Consider the following 20,933-nt stretch of genomic DNA (forward strand, 5'->3'; position numbering starts at 1 on the left):
AGGGCAGTGAAAGGACAATGTTGAAAAAATACATAGCCAAATTTCTATTTTTAGAGCTCACTATTACCCTCCAAAATGTGTTGTAGTTACTTATGGAGAATATTTACATGTGTACGCAAATGGCATCGTGGTAAAATATATCGTGGTCCACACAGGAGTAGAAAATGAACATCTTGATTCTCCCCCAACTGTTTACATTCCTATTAGGACGGCACAAATGATGAAACCTCCTTTTGCTCCAGGATAGACTTTGGAGAATGGAGAAATTAATAGCATCTTTTCCTTGAAAGAAATATTTGCTTTAGTCAAGACCAAGAGCAAAGACAGATAGACCCTATCTGATCCAATTTTTTTTTTTTTTAAGAACGATTTTGAGTACCGCACATTCTTAAGCTTTCCCACAGATAGAGTAAGCTTAAAGATTTCAGACATAAGAGATAAAACAAAGGCCAGCAGAGATGTCCACTGTACAGTCAGAGAAATGAAGTGCACACAGAAAATGTACTGCCCAGTAACACAGAATGTACATGGCAAAACCAGTTAAAGGAGCCCAAAACCTGAACACAGTATCATGATGACACTACCTACTCCTACCTGAAGGCTTCAGAACTACAAAAAACATCAGGGGGAGCTGAGGAAGAATGTACATAATGTACTACAGAATAAAACTTCTGTGAAGTGACAAATACAGAACACTCAAACTGGACAAAAATGAATTTTTTTCTTTTAATTACAAAGGCAGATTTATTGACTTTTGTGATTCTTAATGAGCTACTTTCAACACAGAAGTGCTATTCACTACATTTATTAATGGATGTAAGGCAGGTGGCCTACTGGAAAAAAAATCTTGATAGAAGAAAATTAGGTTAAGATCCAATTGAGCATTATGAAGAAAACCAGGTGACTTCACATAACTTCTTGCACTGAGCATGGTAATAACAAATGAAAATCAATGTAGAGAAGCATATCATATACATTCTAAAAGGGCACAATTTGAAACTGTAATTCCACTTTAAGTACCTATCAGTTAGTACCATAACCTACTTATGAACATGAAAAGTCAAAGCAATCTCCATGTGAATCCGGTAAATTGGATGACGGGCTCTTACAGTTAATTATACACCTGCTTTTCTACAGTGTAACATAATTATTCTGAGTAACTGAAATTGCTCCAATACTTGTGAGGTTTTCTTTTATCTATAAGATGCTATTCAACACAAAACCTCTTGATATTTCTGTTGAACAACACCCCAAGCCTAATATATTTCTGTATTTAACATCTTCACTTTCCTTCCCCCGCAAACCTACAAAACACAGCTTACAAAAGCTCTTATATTCCTCATTTGTACAAATTACATGTGCTTGCTAAATTCAAGTGATAGATCTCCTTTGATACGCTAATTAAAACATAACTACTGAAATATGCAAATTTCACCTTTCTATCCTTACCAACTGCTTTTACAGTATACAGAGGAGGTTTCCAGCAAACCTCCAATCTTTATCTGCAAGTGGCCTAAGCAGAGACTTTGGGGCTATGGTATCACCACAGCTAATTAAATGGATCATTTCCACAAAGATACAGGGGAAAAAAAGCCTTACACTTGTATATTGACCCATACTGAACATTTTCTCTTCTCTCTTCCCCAACTTCCCTCCCAGAAGGCTGCAAAAGAGTTCATTCTTCTACATCTGCAAGCTATACTTTACTGCAAGAACACCCTAAGAAATACAGCTACTACCCTTCTAGGCATTCAAATAACCTTCACCTTACCACACTGAACACTTCACAGCCACCAATCTGTTTTAAGCTCTGAAAACATACACAATTGTGTAGAAAATGTGATGTCAGGATGCCAAAACAATCTGTTCAATTCATCAAGAACACTTAAACCTTCATTAAGATGGCCATCTGAAGCTAATCTTTGCCTTTTTTTTCCCTCCCTCTCGCTCTCTCCTCCTCTTCCAGGGTTCCCAAAATCCTTGAAATAATCATTTTTATACATGGGTTGTTTTCCACATTCTTGTTCCATCAGCTTGTCACTGGTAGTTCAGAGGACAAAGACTAAACTTGATTCTGGTTCTCTCCTAAAGCGGAGATAGTAACTGAAAATATCCATCTTTGGGAATGTGTTGTACAAGCTTCGCTAATACTCCTATCTGGTGGCCTTCTATGATGCAGTGAGTGCATCAGTTGACAAGAAAAGACTGACCAATGCAATCTATTTGGACTTCTGCAAAGTCTTTAACATGGTCCCACATGACATCCTGAACTCTGAAGTGGAAAGAAGGATTGGAAGGGTAGACTATTGGCAGATAAGGAATTAGCTTTAAAGTCACACCCAGAGAGTGGTGGTCAATGGTTCTATGCCCAGCTAGAGGCCAGTGATGAGCCGTGTCCCTCAGGGGTCTGTCTTGGGACTGGTACTGTTTAATGTCTTTATCAGTGACACAGACAATGGGATCAAGTGCACCCGCAGCGAGTTTGCAGACGGCACCAAGCTGAGTGATGCAGTCAATACAACAGAAGGAAAGGATACCACCCAAAGGGACCTGCACAAGCTTGGGAAGTGGGCCCATGTAAACCTGATGAGGTTCAACAAGGCCAAGTGCAAGGTGCTGCACCTGGGTAGGGGCAATCCCAGACATGAGCACAGACTGGGAGAAGAAATCACTGGGAGCAGCCCTACGGAGAAGGACTTGGGGGTTCTGGTGGATGAAAGGCTCGACATGAGCCAGCAGTGTGTGCTTGCAGCCCAGCAGGCCAACTGCGTCCTGGGCTGCATCTGCTGAGGGGTGGGCAGCAGGGGAGGGAGGTGATTGTACCCCTCTGCTCTGGCCAAGAGGTTGCACCTGGAGGGCTGCATCATGCCCTGGAACCCCAAGCACAAGAAGGATGTGGACCTGTCCAAGTGGGTCCACAGGAGGGGAGATGAGGATCAGAGGGCTGGAGCACCTCTCCTGTGAAGAGGCTGAGAGAGCTGGGGATGTTCAGCCTGTAGAAGGGAAGGCTCTAGGGAAACCTCACCACAGCTTAAAGAAGGCTTTTAAAAAAAATGGATAGAGAACAACTTGCTACTTGGACAGCAGTGATAGGACAAGTGTGAACTTATCCGTAAATCAACAGAAGGCATGTTTAAACTAGATGTTAGGAGGAACCTTCGCTCAGAGGATGGTGAGGCACTAGCACAGGTTACCCAGAGCAGTTGTGGATGCCCCATCCCTGGAGGTCTTCAATACCAGGCTGGATGGGGCTTTGAGCAACCAGGTCTGGTGGAAGGTGTCCCTGGACATGTCAGGGATGTTGGAATTAGATGGTCTTTAAGGTCCCTTCCAACCCAAACCATTCTATGATTCTAAGCCAACTTGCAGCATCTTCTAATTCCTTCAGGCATGCATAGTCCACCCCCTGCTATTTTCTTTTATATTGATTATCAAACTTTAATTAGTTTAACAATTAGCCCACTGTTTTGTAAAATTCTATTTTGCAGGATTATTTTTTTTTTGTTCTATTGTTTGTTTGGTTTTCTTTTTTTTGCACACTACACACATAACAGCACCCACAGTCCTTCAACCCATCTAACAAAACCACAATTGTCTTCCTGATTGGTAGAAAGGGATGATGTTTGTTTTACAAAGATAAAAGGTCCTCCAACTAAAACAAGCATACAGGAGCAGAGTTTCCCTATAAGGATCATGTTAGTGTGGAATCACATCATATTTTTGTTCAACTGAATTGAGAGACAATTCTAAAGAAGCTCAAGGCAAGTATAATAGTAACAGTTTACCTTGAAGTATTTAACCAAGGAATTCATCATTAGTACTACTGGCATCAACTTATAGAGGATTTGGGGGGAGAAAGAACACCTTGTTCAAAGTCATCCATCAAATCAGTATCAAAATTGAAAACAGATGTAATGGCTGCTGACTACTGTTCAAGATACAGCTCTACACACAGAAGACTTGTATTTTGCTAGACTTTGGAGTCAAACCTGAACCAGGCTCAACTAAAATAACATACCTGTTTTCCTACTAAGGTAATTCTTTTTTTTCCTGTGTTTTCTTTTTTGTTTGGTTGGTTTCAAATGTGGGATCATCTTAAAAAACAAGCTATAAACATTTTGTGATTAAAGTAGGAGTTTTCTGAACAGCACATATAATTTGCTCTGTTACTAAAGCAATGGATGAAAGATGAGGAATCATTAAATTTTATGCTGTAGAACGCCGCAAACCCAACATGTATTAAAGTCACAGCACAAGACCTGCTATTATCACAAGATAATGAGAAGCAATGGCATGAGGTCATACTCAGTATAGATATTGCAGTAAAGTATGTTTATACATACTACATTACACAGAGTGAAATAATTGAGTCACACTTCCATTTCTTCAAAATGTAACAGCACTAGGAATTTCTAAACAGATTTACTATCTGATTTATTTGAGCGGTGTATCAAATATTGACAATTTTGTTCCTAAGCAAAACTTATTTGCAAGTCTTACACTAGTAAATTGCTTTCCTAAAAAGCCATTTGCTCAAATATTCTTAATTGGTAAAGCATGTTTTCCTAAAAGTAAAGGGACTTCCAATCTTTTGATAGGAGTCTTAAAGAGGAAGCCAGAATCCTAAGCAATGTTACTAGATGTTTCAATTATACCCTTTGCTATTAAACACTTCATTAAAAGACAAGTAAGTAAAAGACAAGTAAGCAAAAGCATGCTGCAATCAAATCCACTAAAATTAAGAAGCTACGGTACTGTATGGCAGTCATTGACAGCAGCTCAAGGGTTTCAAGGGAGAAACACGATTTTTACATGGTTACTCTTTACGGGGGTGAACTGCCTTTGTACAGGATAACGTCCTCCTGACTCAACTTTCCTCAGCATTGGTTCTTACCAACATATGGTAAACAGATGTGGAAGGAAAAAAGAGTTGGGAAGCAGAATCTGCAAGCAGAAAGTTAATAAGATCAAATTAAAGTATCAGCTAATTATTTTCTGTTAGTCTTCCTTACTTTTATAAAGGGAATACTCACTCATACACAAGACCAACTGACCTCTCTTGCTATTCAAAACAATTCCTAACCTGCAGGGGTATTATTTTCACTGTTTCATACTTTGAGGGAGATAATGTGTATTGACAAAGCAATTATGTCCAAGGGTAGTTGCAACAAGTGAGATTTTGCCATCAATATCCACACATTGTACCCAACACAAACAATAGTGAGAGGGTCACTGCAACTGCCTTTTACAGGCTGCAATATGAAGTGCTGAAAACAGCACAACTGAGTAATGATCCTAAAAGCAAAGCAAAGTCACAAACCAAACAGCGTCTTCCTTAGAGAAGTACAACACCCTGCCTTATCTAACAGCCAGGATTTCTTTTGCATTCTTAGTTTGGGTGGCTATAACAGGCTTTCAAAAATTATCCAGTTTTCAATCAAGACATCAACGTTGCTAGAAGGATCAAACAACTGCTGCAAAACACAGTAAGGGCAAGATATATGACGCGTTCTTCCCCTCAGTTCTAGGCTGGAACAACAGCTTGGTAAAAGAGAAAAAAGGAAGTAGTTTCCCTCGACATTGCCTATCTTTCATTGCTTTCCATTCAACATCTTTACCTACGCAATTCTGATTCTTTAATTTTACTATGGGAAATTGGCCAGCTTTTGTGTGCCATAAGCACTAGTGTTGTGAGTTCTCTGCTAGCTCACTCGAAAAAACATGATTCTATCAAAGCATCCCTTATCCCTTCTTCTCCCTCACAAATACCCCAGACTTTCACTATCTCATCTTAAGCTTCAAAGTAAAACTGATGTTGAAATACCTCTTGCAACACTTTTTACAGACATGTTTGTACATGCTACTGCATGCTCAGGGGAGGGTGTCTGCCCACGAGTATGTGCATCATCACGTCTGTGGAAATACATGTTCTCTCCACCATGCATCTTAAATGCTCAGCACAAGAATAACACATTCATGCTGGAGTAGCAAATGGATACTAAGCTTGATATTATTTCATGACAGTGCTAGTCTAACTTGTAGAATGCGACAAGAATTCAGTGACAACATGGAAGTACCTCAACAATACAGGAACCAGTTACTAATACAAGGGATGGCCACTCAACACATTTTACCAAAATCTAAGACATTCTTCACTCACAACATGAGTTGATTCAGGGAACCATTACCTACAGATCCTGCCCACTGGATGCTCTAACAGTTCTGAAGCTCTTCCAAGGCAGAATGGTGCCACCAAATCAGTAACAGAACACCATGCACACACAGTAATATTGATAGTAATGGGCTACCAAATCGAAAGTCTTTTTTTCAAAGACTACAGTGGTGGTAAGAAATTAAGTCAGACTGATGTCAAACCATATTGTTTGTGCAGCAACAGCCTGTGGAGACCCCATAAGAAGCATGTTATCCAAGACCCTCTTAAAAAAGAAAACAGCAACATAAACACAAAACCATCAACAAAAACCAGGTCTTCATTCAACAAGCTTTTAATACAAATAGAAGCTCTAAAGGAATTCTCATGCGTAGTCTCCAGTGATGCAAATCTTAAGTCAACACGGTTATAATTCTGCTCCAGGCTGTTTTATAATTATACTGCCACGATCAGTAACTGCTGGTCAAATTTAAAGTCACATATCACATAGCTTTCATTAGCCCAGAATTTTTTAGCTCACTCACCTTCACAGCAACGCAGAATCATATAATGGTTTGAGCTAGAAGGGACCTTAAAGGTCATCTAGTTCCTACCCCAGAAATGGGCCACCCAGCAGATCAGGTTGCTCAAAGCCCCATCGAACTTGTCCTCGAAGAACTTCAGGACACATCTCTGCAAATCACTGGTGCTCAGTGAAGCCCTGTTCCTGTACAATGCGTTTGCTCCAAACTAGTTTGATAGGCACTATAGTTTCTATCCACAAGGTCTTCAAACAAGTAAGAAAATCTCATTACACAGACGAGAAACACACAATTAAATTGAAGAAGAAAGTAGGAAATTATGTCCTGGAAGTTCTATAACAAGCTCAGTTCAAATGAGCTTCTGTAACAACAACAGGCAGAACTATGTTAACAGCATTTTCAATTTGCTCATTCGCACAACTGACTGCATACAGGCAGGAGGAAGAGTTGTTAATCTGCTGGTCTTGCATCTGTGCGGTATTTTCTATTCTTCATTTTTCTATAGTTAATATTTTACAATCTATTTTCTGTCAGAAAAGATGTACAAGCTAGAGTTAATGCTTCTCTTGGCTCCCAGTTACAACCACAAGATACTAGTAAATGTAATTATGCAGTCTTAGCACTGCATTAGCAATTTCTTGCAGTGACTAAAACAGAACTGAATGACAGCACTACAAGCATTTAACACGGATCTCCTGGTGATTGTTTATGCTGTGGACAAGACACACGCACTCTCTCTCCCCCACACACCCCAAGCAATCAGTGACAATCTCTAGGAGAGCTGGACACCCTCAGGGAAAAGGTCAGGTACCTGGCAGTCAGTCAGAATGCTGTACAAGTATATGCACTCGGTACTACATTAATCAGTGAAGGTAGTTTAATTGGTCTCTTCCTTCTTTTTAGCAACTTGAATTCATTCAGAGCTCTTTATTGTTTCTACATCTTTCTGGCATGAGGCTTCATTTACAAGTTTTTCCTACCGATCAGATTTATAAACGACTGCATAATACTTTTTATTTCACAGCATCCTACAAGATATTCTGTTATTATATTTGGCAGAAATATAAAGGTAACTAAAGAACAAGGCATAATTCATCTTTTCTTACAGTTTGATATTTGTATATATTTTCCACAACTGCAACTACCTCATTATCACATTTAATAAAATGCTCTAACAGCAATTTCCTGCCAAAAGGCAGCACCAGTCCCCAAATAAAAATCAAAAGGTAAACCAGGGACACTGGGTCTTCTATAACCTACCTTTAACTTTTGTCTTTGATAGTGATAGCCATGACAGAAACTGCTTTCACATCTTAGTATAAATATTGCCCTATCTACAGCATCTAACAAAAGGTGATCAAACAATTCCACACGATCGTCACTTCTGAATAAAAGGCAAATTTTCCAATAGTCTTTCCCAGCTCTGAGATCTGATTACATCACAGACGCTGCAAAGCTTCGAGTTGTGAACAAAACAGGCAAACAAACTAACCTATTGTCTGGAGCTTGCTGGGAAACATGGGACACAACCAAACCCTTTCCCTAATTTATCAAGTTGCATCTTAAATAGGCTGTGACCTGTCTCCTCACTGTCCATGCTACCACACAGTTCTTTGCTCACTTCTTTTGTAATGACATTTCCTAGTAACTTTCCACCCAGAACTATTCATGGCTGCTTTTAGAGATTAGATGAACAGGAACCACCAATACTACTTGGGTATGGGAAACATGCAGAAGGGCTCCCACTGCCTTTAATCACCACCTCTCTTTGATGGAGAAGTCAGGAATATAACTTGAGCATTCAAATGCCAGCAAACTGAGAAGGAAGAGATTCACAACCAAGCCTGACCCCTCGGAAAGTAGGAAAGATACATCTTCAGTTGTGACCGGTCAAAACTACAAATGGTAGAGAGGTAGGAGGAGAAGGAAGAAAGGAAGGAGAGTTTAATCTGCTAGCACCAAAGCTGTATCAGCTTTAGGAAAGAAAGAATGGAATGAAAATGAGTTAACTTAGAGTCACGTAATGAATAAGCAACAGCGTCTGAAGAACCTTGATTCCCTGTTCGACTGAGGACATATACTAGACACTGGATGTTGAAATGTCCCAACACATGGCTACTGCAGTGCTGCTTTCTTCCAGGTTCTCTCTTCTTGCAGTCCACATAAGTCAGTAAACAAGCACACTGAAAAACACCCTTCCTCAATACATACTACATACCCATTCCCCTGCCTCTCATTATTTACTTTCTCGGGTATACAATCTGTCAGGAAAGGCTTACTAGCACAGTCTTATGAAGGATCTGGGCTTGAAACAAACTAACAAAAAAAACACTCCAAGGATACCACAGAGTTGTAACATGGTATATGTCTGGCTGTTCTCTCACTTCCAGACGTATTTTGAGATGCTTAAGAACACTGTTACAACTGAAGAGAACAACTTTGGCAAGCAAATGACAAAAACAATTTTTGTAGTCTAAAAAGTGCACAGAACCTTAAAATAAGAGCTCAAGCTCAGCTTTCATTCCAGCCAAATGTAACTGTATACTTACTACACATGCTTTTTATTTCTCTGGTCTGCAAACCATTCCTGTCAAATCCCAAAAGCAAGCATTCAGTCCCAAGGTCACTACAAACACATACTTCTCTCTCTTCCTCTCTCTCTGTAAATCAGTTTTCGTACATTTTCGGAGGATTTTCAGTCTTCTTGAAGCAACAATAAGGCTTTTCACCATGTCAAATTGTTATTCTAAATCCCCCAAAGGCCTTTATTACTGTTTTATGGGCCTTTGTTATTGCAGTGTAATTGCTACCTTCCAAAACTGCTTTCTGAAAAGCTTGTCCACAGCCACCTAGAAAAGCTAGTTGGGAAAATGTGCTGGCCTTGTATTTTGAATGTCCCAGCATGTGAGAATGTTTCTAACCAGACCAGTGCAAGAGACGGACAGCTAGTTATTCTCTACTAAGTCATGTGTCTGACTCAAAGGAGAAAAAACACTGCACATAAATTACTACAGAAACTTGTGCCCTCACTCCCCTTTCCACGCACTGGATTTTATACAGTAAGCAGCGCTCAGCCTTTGAGTTAGCTACTCACTTGCCCCTCACCCTGACTCACCACACTGCTCACCACCACCCAAATCATCCACCTGTCCACAGGACACAGTAATCCCAAGTGGGGGACACTTTCTATGGTCACAAACTTGCTGGACAGAATAAAAAGTGGTTTAAAAGGATTTTTCACACAAGACTGCATATTAAAAGGGTCATTTACAGTTAAAGGGCAATCACTAAAATTAACGACATTTACACACCCACAGTAATCTCTTAAGAGGTGTACACACATCACTGGCATTATTTTAACCTACAGAGTATCTGTAACAAGGGCTTTCAAAGCTGCATTCTCAATATATTTCTTATTTGAGGAAAATCATATGACAGAACTTTATAAAAGCATAACCAGCAGAGTTCTCTATAGAACTATGCTATGTGTTGGACATACTTTAGCTGATGTTCAGTCACAAGAACTGGAAAAAAAGTAGATTGAATTTGGGGAAAGGCAAAGGAAACTGTCTCTCTTAGAAAACATGGAAAAGTCATACTGATGAAAAAAATGCTTTACAGTGATAGTTCTTCTCTTTGGCTTCAGATTACTTCAATTTCTCCCTGAACTTCATTTCTACTACTGCCCCTGTTCCTGCCTTCTCCTGTTAAATGAAGATTTTGCTTTCCAGTTACTCAGGGTGCTTCTCCAGTTGTTTCATAGCACCTGTCTCAAAGATGATTTGTTCTCCCACACTGGAACTGAAAGAGAGTATAGAAGCTACATTTAAGAAGGGAATAAAACAAACTACAATAAACACTCAACTTTGGCAAGGAGAGAAAGCCACTTCTCTGCTGCTGTTACACAAATTAGCAGAGACTTCTCTTATAAACAAATATCTACAAAAGACAGTCAGAATGTCTATCTGCTGTGTCAATCCCCTTACCTCCAAGTGAAGTTGCAAATCCTCTTCTTTTAAGCTGAAGCTAAGATTCAGTACTACTGATTTTTCCTTACTCCCCTCCACTCTCGTTTACTTTCCTGGAGTGAGCCAGCATAGAAGTGCTAGGATTTATTGTCTCAAATAGTCTGCTCTGCTTGATGTTCACCTTCATTTCTAAGGGTTTTAATTTCATTTCAATTTAGCAGGGTTTAGCTAACTTCATTTATAATTACTCTGCTCTATACTTCCTATCCATTTTGCCATTCCTGAGAGATGAAACTTATTTCTCATGATGTTTTTCCCAGCAGACCTTTGGAGAGTTAAGCAGATGAAGTCAATCACCTTTTTTTTAATCCATTTTTTTTTAAGTAGTGAAGACTCAGCCAGCTTTTTGTTTTACATTCTCCATCTATTAATTGCACTACTACCTATCTGATCTAGATGACAAACTGATTTGCCAGTCAAGCAAAAGACAATGGGAAAGAAAAACCTTCCAAACCCTATACATACATACTACCTAAGTTCAAAGAAGTTACCACTTCAGGCTTTACATCTTCTTGCTAAGACAGACCTATTGTACTACCATGTTTTATATTTTTAGATTATACTGTTTAGCTACTCTAAAATCTCTTCACACGTTACAACCAAAGAACTGTTTAAAACTACCTGAGAAGTTTAAAAAGGACACCACTTTGCTAACTGACAGTGCAGCTAATAGCATTTATAAAGGTAGATGCAAAGATTTGCATTAATTCTAATGACAACCCCCCATATGTTACAAGACAATTTGTACATGGTACAATTTGACAATTGTACCATGTCTCAAAATAATTTCTCCTATTTTTGCGTAGCATGTTTTTGTTTTTAAGAAACAAAATGTGATCTAAATATTCATTTAAACAAGTGTACTGAAGACATGCAATGAGTTGTAGCCATGATGGTTCAAGAACCTCAGAAAGTATGCTGACTTGCTGTAAGCTTAAGTTGACAAAAAAATAAGAAATCTGGTAAGTTTAGTATAATGCCTTTCCTCAATTCACATCAAAAGAAGAGAGCATTCCTGAAGCTCGCTCATTTGTCTCCCCAACTCTGTTAGTGGGCCTATTAATTCCAAGCAGCATGTTTTCACACTGGGCGAAGGGTAAGCAGGAAAGAAAGAACACCAAAATGACTTGGAGCAACTTGGTCTCCAGACATTGATGTCATTCTGGCATCTGATACATCCATTTTCTCAGAACTCCATAATCCAAAGACATTAGAAAATGATGACCAAAGCACTAGCGTGTTACGGCTTCAGCAAAGCTGGTATTTCCCCATGACACCAGCCCTTCCCACATTTTTTCCCCACAAATTCTGAGCTGAAATGCTTTGAATGAGTCCTTCTTTCAAACAAAAATACTAACCTTCTTTACAAGGGGATTCACTTACAAGGTCTGTTCTATAGTTTCCCCGAATTCAAATTCCCTGAAGTTTTGAAGATCAAAAATCTGGAGAGAGTCTGTTTTCTTCCTTAATGTTCTTAAGAGTTTGACTACTTCTTGTTTTGTTTTAAAAGGTCAATTGTCAGAAGTGAGGAGATTTCCTATAGGAAGGACTATGGAGGAGAAAAGGAACACCCACCACAAAGTACCTTCAGAACCAAACAGGCCATACACAAAAAATGTAATTAAGAGTATGAGCAGAAGTCCATCCTCACAGATGTGATTCACAGGTACGGCCATATCTTGCCACACTCAAGACATTGGTTAAAACATAGAAGCACCATGTGGTATGGATGTGTTCGTGTGAGGGGGACGTGTATGTGATGGGTAGATGACCTAACTCTGAGGTCACAGAGCTCTAGTGGTGATGCATTGAGGGGCGGGGGGGAGCAGCAAAGCTATCATACCCCTATACTTTCACCAGCAAAGAACGCATCTGTTTTCCTTCAATGAGATCAGAAACATTACCAAAAAAATGTTCAATTTACATGTTCTCTTAAAAGGGCTATTAAAATTTTAGAGAGGAATCTTTATACCAACTTCATGGAATTCCACTTGAATTTCAAAGCATTTGCTGAGAATTCCTATATAAGTTATTACAATTGCCTACACTGAAAACAACCTTTTTTTTAATGCACATTTTCTTGTGTCACACAGAGATGGGCAATAGAGATGCCGCATAACACAAATACTCTACAACAAACATCAGGTAACTTCTCAGAACGTGCTGAAACCTCATAATATTATTCAATTTTTAATTAAGAAGTTAAACTGACTAAACTGAGTGTTCAGCATATGCTAACACACACTATGTTCTTACACAGTGTAAGTTTTAAGGAACTGCAGTACAAAAAAGAATAGCATATACGTATGAGAAGTGTCGGACATTTTAGTTTCAACAGATTTTAAATAGAACAAGCATAAAACAGGCTGTTAGAGGCAGTAGTAACTGTTGAATGTTTAACATCGGAGAGGCTAAAAAGAATTTTTATTGAGAACCAGTATTATCTCCTGAAAAAAAATATCAATTATAAATTCAAATCTTTTTTGCTTGATCTCATCTTCTAAATTTACACAGCTGAACGAAGTTGAATTAAATATTAAAATATTCTCGCAGTACAACATTACTACATTGTTAGTACAGTAAATCTATTCCTGCATCTCACTTTTCTGAAGCTGATAATGTCTCCTCTGGCAAAATGTCTTCACAAATTCTGCACCTAGCACAGTATCTGACTAAAGACAAAGCAAGTCACAGACACCCAAAATCAACTACACAAAAAAAAGTTTCCCAGTTTTTAGAGGTCAACTGCACATCTGAAAAAATGAACTGCATATTGTTCTTCCAAACAATACATACTTTGATTTAAAGCTCTATGTGTCTTTCCTCTGAAAGCTGTGCCCTTTACTTCATAGAAGAATTTTAACTGGAAGAATTTTTAAATTCAAGGAACAACAGAAAGTTTCTGATGCCGGCAAAGACTGAAATCTAATAGAAAATAAAGACAATTTCACACTCTCCCATGATAGCTTACCGAAAAGATTGCTCAAGTCTGAAGTTAGACAATGCTAAAAAAGAACAGAATTACTCAAGTCTACAATAAAGATTATAGTCTATATTATGCAGCCGTAGTACCTCATTTTAAATCACATGTGCCCGTAAATGGAGGAAGGTTTTTCAACAGTATAGTGCAGCTCTGGATAGCCTGCCTGTCAGGCTGTAGAATAAATGGAGATCCTACACATGAAGCTCAGGAAGGAAAAAAGCACCTATCGTTGGCTATCAACAGCTGCTGCGTCCTCAACCAACCTGTAGGCCAAGGGATTCCTGTGACCATAAAACACGCGCACTGAGGGCTGCTAACAAGGGACCTTCTCCTTGCTGGTGTTGGACTCCACAGCTCCAGGCAGGCAGAGCTGGGCACACGCATCTCAAGGGAGCTCTGCACCACAGACCCCTCGCGCAGCATCGCTCATTGTTATAGTCCTGTTGCAGAGAGGCAATATTTGTAGCTGAACTTCTCAAACAAGAGAAAGCATTGGTTTGGAAGTATCAGTTTAGAAAACATTTCTGGAGTGAGTTTTGATGTCTGTTTTGACCACTTGCCGAGGCGACCGGCTCCGGGGCAGACGCGTGCTGCAGCGGAGCGCGGGATCGGGACAGGCAGGGCTATTTTTCGGGCATCGAGCCTACGTGAGGGAGCCGCCAGGCACCGGCAGCCCTCGTGAGGGAGGCTGACGAGGCGTAGGCGGAGCCAGCAGCGTCAGCGACAGCTCCTCCCCCCGGCCGTTCAAAGGCAGCCCTTAGGGAGCGCGAGCGACCAGGAGCGCGGCGAACAGGGAGTGACGCGGCAGTTAGCGAGGCAGTTAGCGCAGGCAGGGCGGGCAGGAAGGTCGGAGCGGTCACACCCGCCCATAGGGACACCTCCTCTAAGGGCGCTCTCCCGTCAGCTGGGCTACAATGGTCTCCACCAGGCACGGTGCTTTCTCTAGGAAGTCAGTACACGCCCAGACCGACTGCCCGTCCAAACATGCGGCAGTTCAGGTCTCCGGATGCGGGGAGTGTCTGAGCCTCTTGCTGCCATCGGCGGGAGGCAGGGGGACTGCTTGCGTGAGGTGCGAGCAGGTGGACGACCTGGTCCGCATGGTGGCGGAACTCAAGGAGGAGGTGCAGAGGTTGAGGGATATCAGGGAGTGCGAGCGGGAGATAGACTGGTGGAGTGACTCCCTGCAGGACCGGAGGGAGAGGGACCAGGGTGAGATGCCCCAAAGGGGGGTGGACCCCCTGCCCTGTTGCCATTGGGCAGAGGGAGGGGACCTCCGAGTTGAGGAGGAATGGAGACAGGTCCCTTCTCGACCTCGCAGGAGATGCCCTCCCCTTCCGGCGCTGCCTTCCCAGGTGCCCTTGAACAATAGGTTTGAGGCCCTGGAGCTTGAGAGACCGGTGGGTGAGGATGAGGTAGGAAGCCTACCCAGGAGGATGCCTGAGGTGAGGAAGTTGGCTCCACGCCTCAGGACTGCCTCCACCAAGAAAGACAGAAGGGTGATTGTTGTGGGCGACTCCCTCCTCAGGGGAACGGAGGGCCCTATTTGTCGGCCTGACCCCACGCATAGGGAAGTGTGCTGCCTCCCTGGGGCCAGGGTCAGAGACGTTACCAGGAAGCTTCCAAACCTGGTTCGCCCCTCTGACTATTACCCGCTTTTGATAGTCCAGGCTGGCAGTGATGATCTTGAAAAGAGAAGCCTGAAGGCTATCAAACAGGACTATAGGGGGCTAGGACGATTGGTGGAGGGAGCGGGAGTGCAGGTGGTGTTTTCATCTATCCCTACGGGGAAGGGAGAGGCACGGAGAGGACATGGAAAGCTCACGTGGTTAATAGGTGGCTCAGAGGCTGGTGCCAGCACAGAAATTTTGGTTTTTTTCACCATGGGGAGCTTTACTCGGCACCTGGCCTGATGGCCCCAGACGGGTCCCTATCTCCAAGGGGAAAACGGATCCTAGGCCAGGAGCTGGCGGGGCTCATAGAGAGAGCTTTAAACTAGGCAAGAAGGGGGACGGGGCTCAAAGAAGGCTTGTTGGAGCCGTGCCGGGGGAAACAATGGCTAGGCTAGGGAAGAAGGTGATGGCCCAGCTGAAGTGCATCTACACTAATGCACGCAGCATGGGTAACAAACAGGAGGAGCTGGAAGCCATCGTGCAGCAGGAGGGCTACGACTTGGTTGCCATCACAGAGACGTGGTGGGACCGCTCCCACGACTGGAGTGCTGCAATGCCTGGCTATCGGCTCTTCAGGAGGGACAGGCAGCACAGAAGGGGTGGTGGCGTGGCTCTCTACATTAGAGAATCTTTTGATGTTGTGGAACTCCAGGCTGGGAATGATGAGGTTGAATCCCTGTGGGTTAGGATCCGCGGGAAGGCCGGCAAGGCTAGCGTCCTGGTGGGGGTCTGTTATAGACCGCCGAACCAGGATGAGGAGACGGATGAGGAGTTTTATAGGCAACTGACAGAAGTTGCAAAATCGTCGGTGCTTGTCCTCGTGGGGTACTTCAACTTCCCGGATATATCCTGGAAACACAACACGGCACAGAGAAAGCAGTCTAGGAGGTTTCTGGAGAGTGTGGGAGATAGCTTCCTGATGCAGTTGGTCAGTGAACCTACCAGGGGTGGTGCCCCGCTAGACCTTCTCTTCACAAACAGAGAAGGACTGGTGGGAGATGTGGTGGTCGGAAACCATCTTGGACAGAGTGACCACGAAATGGTAGAGTTCTCTATTGTTGGCGAGGCCAGGAAGGGGACCAGTAAAACGGCTGTATTGGACTTCTGGAGGGCTGACTTTGAGCTGCTCAGGACGCTGGTTGGCCGAGTCCCTTGGGAGGCGGTTCTGAAGGGCAGAGGAGTCCAGGAAGGCTGGGCGCTCCTCAAGAAGGAAATCTTAACGGCACAGGAGCGGTCCGTCCCCACGTGCCCAAAGACGAGCCGGCGTGGAAGAAGACCGGCCTGGCTCAACAGAGAGTTGCGGCTTATGCTTAGCAGGAAAAAGAGGGTTTATAATCTTTGGAAAAAAGGGCAGGCCACTGAGGAGGACTACAAGGATGTAGCGAGGCTGTGCAGGGAGAAAATTAGAAAGGCCAAAGCTCATCTGGAGCTCAACCTGGCTACTGCCATTAAAGACAACAAAAAATCCTTTTACAAATATATCAATGCGAAACGGAGGACTAAGGAGAATCTCCATCCTTTACTGGATGCGAGGGGAAACCTGGTTACTAAGGATGAGGAAAAGGCTGAGGTGCTTAATGCTGCCTTTGCCTCAGTCTTTAGCGGCAATACCGGTTGTTCTCTGGACACCCAGTGCCCTGAGCTGGCAGAAGGGGATGGGGAGCAGGATGTGGCCTTCGCTATTCATGAGGAAATGGTTGGCGACCTGCTAAGGAGCTTGGATGTGCGCAAGTCGATGAGGCCCGATGGGATGCACCCGAGGGTACTGAAAGAACTGGCAGAGGAGCTGGCCGAGCCACTTTCCATCATTTATCGGCAGTCCTGGCTATCAGGGGAGGTCCCAGTTGACTGGCGGCTAGCCAATGTGACACCCATCTATAAGAAGGGCCGGAGGGCAGACCCGGGGAACTATAGGCCTGTCAGTTTGACCTCAGTGCCAGGAAAGCTCATGGAGCAGATTATCTCGAGGGTCATCACGCGGCACTTGCAGGGCAAGCAGGCGATCAGGCCCAGTCAGCATGGGTTTATGAAAGGCAGGTCCTGCTTGACTAACCTGATCTCCTTCTATGACAAAGTGACGCGCTTGGTGGATGAGGGAAGGGCTGTGGATGTGGTTTACCTTGACCTCAGTAAGGCTTTCGACACCGTTCCCCACAACATTCTCCTCAAGAAACTGGCTGCTCGGGGCTTGGACTGGCGTACGCTTCGCTGGGTTAGAAACTGGCTGGATAGCCGGGCCCAGAGAGTTGTGGTGAATGGAGTCAAATCTGGTTGGAGGCTGGTCACAAGTGGTGTCCCCCAGGGCTCGGTACTGGGGCCGGTCCTCTTTAATATCTTTATCGATGATCTGGATGAGGGCGTCCAGTGCACCCTCAGTAAGTTTGCAGATGACACCAAGCTAAGTGCGTGTGTCGATCTGCTCGAGGGCAGGAAGGCTCTGCAGGAGGATCTGGATAGGCTGGAGCGATGGGCTGAGATCAACTGTATGAAGTTCAACAAGGCCAAGTGCCGGGTCCTGCACCTGGGGCGCAACAACCCCAAGCAGAGTTACAGGCTGGGAGATGAGTGGTTGGAAAGCTGCCTGGTAGAGAAGGACCTGGGAGTATTGGTTGATAGTCGGCTGAATATGAGCCAGCAGTGTGCTCAGGTGGCCAAGAAGGCCAACAGCATCCTGGCCTGTATAAGAAGCAGTGTGGCCAGCAGGTCTAGGGAAGTGATTGTGCCCCTGTACTCGGCTCTGGTGAGGCCGCACCTCGAGTACTGTGTTCAGTTTTGGGCCCCTCGCTACAAGAAGGACATGGACGTGCTCGAGCGAGTCCAGAGAAGGGCGACCAAGCTGGTGAGGGGTCTGGAGAACAAGTCTTACGAGGAGCGGCTGAGGGAGCTGGGCTTGTTCAGCCTGGAGAAGAGGAGGCTCAGGGGAGACCTTATCGCTCTCTACAGTTACCTTAAAGGAGGCTGTAGTGAGGTGGGGATTGGTCTGTTCTCCCACGTGCCTGGTGACAGGACGAGGGGGAATGGGCGAAAGTTGCGACAGGGGAGTTTTAGGTTGGATGTTAGGAAGTACTTCTTTACCGAAAGGGTTATTAAGCATTGGAACGGGCTGCCCAGGGAGGTGGTGGAGTCACCATCCCTGGAGGTCTTTAAAAGACGTTTAGATGTAGAGCTTAGCGATATGGTTTAGTGGAGTGCTTAGTGTTAGGTCGGAGGTTGGACTCGATGATCTTGAGGTCTCTTCCAACCTAGAAATCTGTGTCTGTGTCTGTATGTAGCATTGTTTTCCCCCCTAGAACTGAGCCCATCTATTCCTTCCCTCCATTCAGAAAGCTTTCTGGCTTTGGAACAATGAGGATTGAAAAACAAGGGATGTGTTTTTCCTCCAAAATGCATTGATTCTATTACACTGGAGAACAAAGTTAGGGAGAAAAAAGTAAGTGTTCAAAAATGATTTAAAAAACACCAACCATCATCTTCAAATTTAATTACACCCCGTTCTTTCAGAATCCTGAAGGTTAAAAAAATAAAGTTTTCTAATCAAAAAAAGTCACCACTTTTAAAGAGTATTTTTTGTTCTGTTTGTTTTTTAAACAGATATGACTTAGTCAAAGTTTCAGCCACCTCTAACATAAGTTTTAAGACACCTTCACCACTACACCAAAAACTTCGGCATAACAGGACACTAGCGATCTCAGCTAGCCTTCCGCTGGCTAAAAGAAAGCAAACACAAACAATGCATGTCCCCTCCCTGCTCTGCCATCCCCACACCAGCACACCATATTTCTCAGACAAAGTGCTTTAACCAATAGTGCAAGCCCATTTGCAAATCAGTTCATAATGATGTGATAGCCACGCACTGACATTTTAGTAAGTGCATTTTAAAAGCAAGTAAGCAGGTTAGATAGAAAAGCACCTCCTCACAAGCAGACTACAAACTGAGAAGCTGCTCTGTTTATTACCAGGAAAGCCTGCAAGGAAGAGAGATGCTTACCGCCCGCTCCACCTCCCATCAGGAGAGAAGCCTGCTGGCAATCCCCAGCCCAGCCAGGTGCTCAGGCAGAGCTGGCTGGTTTGGGAAAGAAAAGCGATCTCCCTGGAGCAGCTCTATTCCTCCCCATACACCCTGCTGTTGAGAGGACCCACAGGTTGCTCTCTGGCATGGAACCTGGTTCCTTAAACACACAACACATTTCCACAACTGTCACCCGCCATCGTCTTCGTTGATCGTGACATACTTAAACACTGCACTGCCTTACGGATGGCAATATTTCATGGCGTTGATAGCAGTTCTTCTGCCTAGTAGTACCTCCATCTTTTGCAACATCCCTGTTAGACTGAAATATTAAGAAGCCCCACTAATTATAAAGCCCCACCAAATCAGCAAGTACACATAGAAACGTGAATTAGATAAAACAATCAAAGCTTTTGGTCTGAATACAGACAGATGTTACTCGTATGCCATTATTTTAATCCCAAAACAAAAGAGATAAAGGAGTTTACAAACCAATCACAATTGCTAGTTAAACAGTTTAAGGCCAAGTGGGGACTACTCCAGTTATCTTTGCTAGTCTAACAGCTCAGTGCTTATAGACATTTGTTTTGAAAACTAAACATGGTCATGATTAAAATGACTTATATCAAAACTTACAGGTGGAAGGTGTTGCAAGGGCAGAATCAGCACTTATCTGCTCAAATCATGGCACCTGAGTTATATGTCTTCTGGAAAAGTTTTATTTTCTCTACCATAATCACTTATGAATTACTAGAGAGACTGTGAATACATGAGTAAGTACTAAAGGAAGTGCAGCAAAACAAACAACAAAATCCACATACAAACCAATCCAGTATTCACCATTTAACATCATACTGCTTGGGATTAAACAGGGACTGGTAATGAACAACATACTGCTCCCAAACCAACAACCAGGGAGCAGTACAGTAGCACCGGGGGAAGCAAAGCAGAACCAATACACAGTTATCCTGCCCATCAACGCCTGTCACTGGCACTCAGTTCTCAATCAGAATTATTTAATCAATGCCAAATTCTCCAGGCTTCTGTTAAAGGCAACATTGTTCAACAACACATTTTCACGGAGGGGAATAGTTCAAGTACTCCGCACTCTCCAGGACACTAAGTTTAGTCTTTGCATCGTAAGAAACCTTCAATCTCTTCTGCATTACGTCCAAGTACTAGCTGCTTGAAATGTCATATTTGCATTATTTAATTGGCACCACATGAGGGACATTGCAGCTGCTGAGTAACATTCCTCATAGGCCTCTCCCTACAGGGGCATTAATGACTGCAATCAGCCAGTCCCACTTCCCTCCCCAGTGATTTAATTTCCTCTATGGTATGGCTTTCAGCTTGCCTTCGAACACCTCCTTGGCCAGCACAGCACAGCAGACCCCTGTTCTGTCATGCCAGAGAGCTTCTGGTGTATGGTGGCTGGTGTATGGCCAGCCTGCAAGATGTAACCAGCCATGTCACTCACTGCTCTCCTGAAGACCCATGTTGAAAGGAGAACTGCAGAAAGGCTCAGGTTGATTTACTGCCCAGCCCCC

General features: G+C 43.2%; 1 protein-coding gene across 4 annotated transcripts in view; it reads right to left on the reverse strand.

Moving 5' to 3' along the window:
- The window catches only part of MLLT3 (MLLT3 super elongation complex subunit), a 142,246-nt gene that overhangs the window by 86,531 nt on the left and 34,782 nt on the right, over positions 1–20,933 (reverse strand). The window contains exons 1-2 of one of the 4 annotated variants that reach the window (XM_040541513.1): positions 12,307–12,422; positions 9,809–9,893 (exon numbers count right to left, since the gene is read on the reverse strand). The exons of 2 other annotated variants lie outside the window; for them this stretch is intronic. In XM_040541513.1, coding sequence (XP_040397447.1) covers positions 9,809–9,893; positions 12,307–12,327 — 106 coding nt within the window. In that variant the 5' untranslated portion in view covers positions 12,328–12,422. Of the gene's footprint in view, positions 1–9,808; positions 9,894–12,306; positions 12,486–20,933 lie in introns of those variants that run through there. One more of the 4 variants, XM_040541515.1, reaches the window with a different exon arrangement.

The sequence above is a fragment of the Cygnus olor genome, chromosome Z, assembly GCF_009769625.2.
Source record: "Cygnus olor isolate bCygOlo1 chromosome Z, bCygOlo1.pri.v2, whole genome shotgun sequence".
Lineage (NCBI taxonomy): Eukaryota > Metazoa > Chordata > Aves > Anseriformes > Anatidae > Cygnus > Cygnus olor.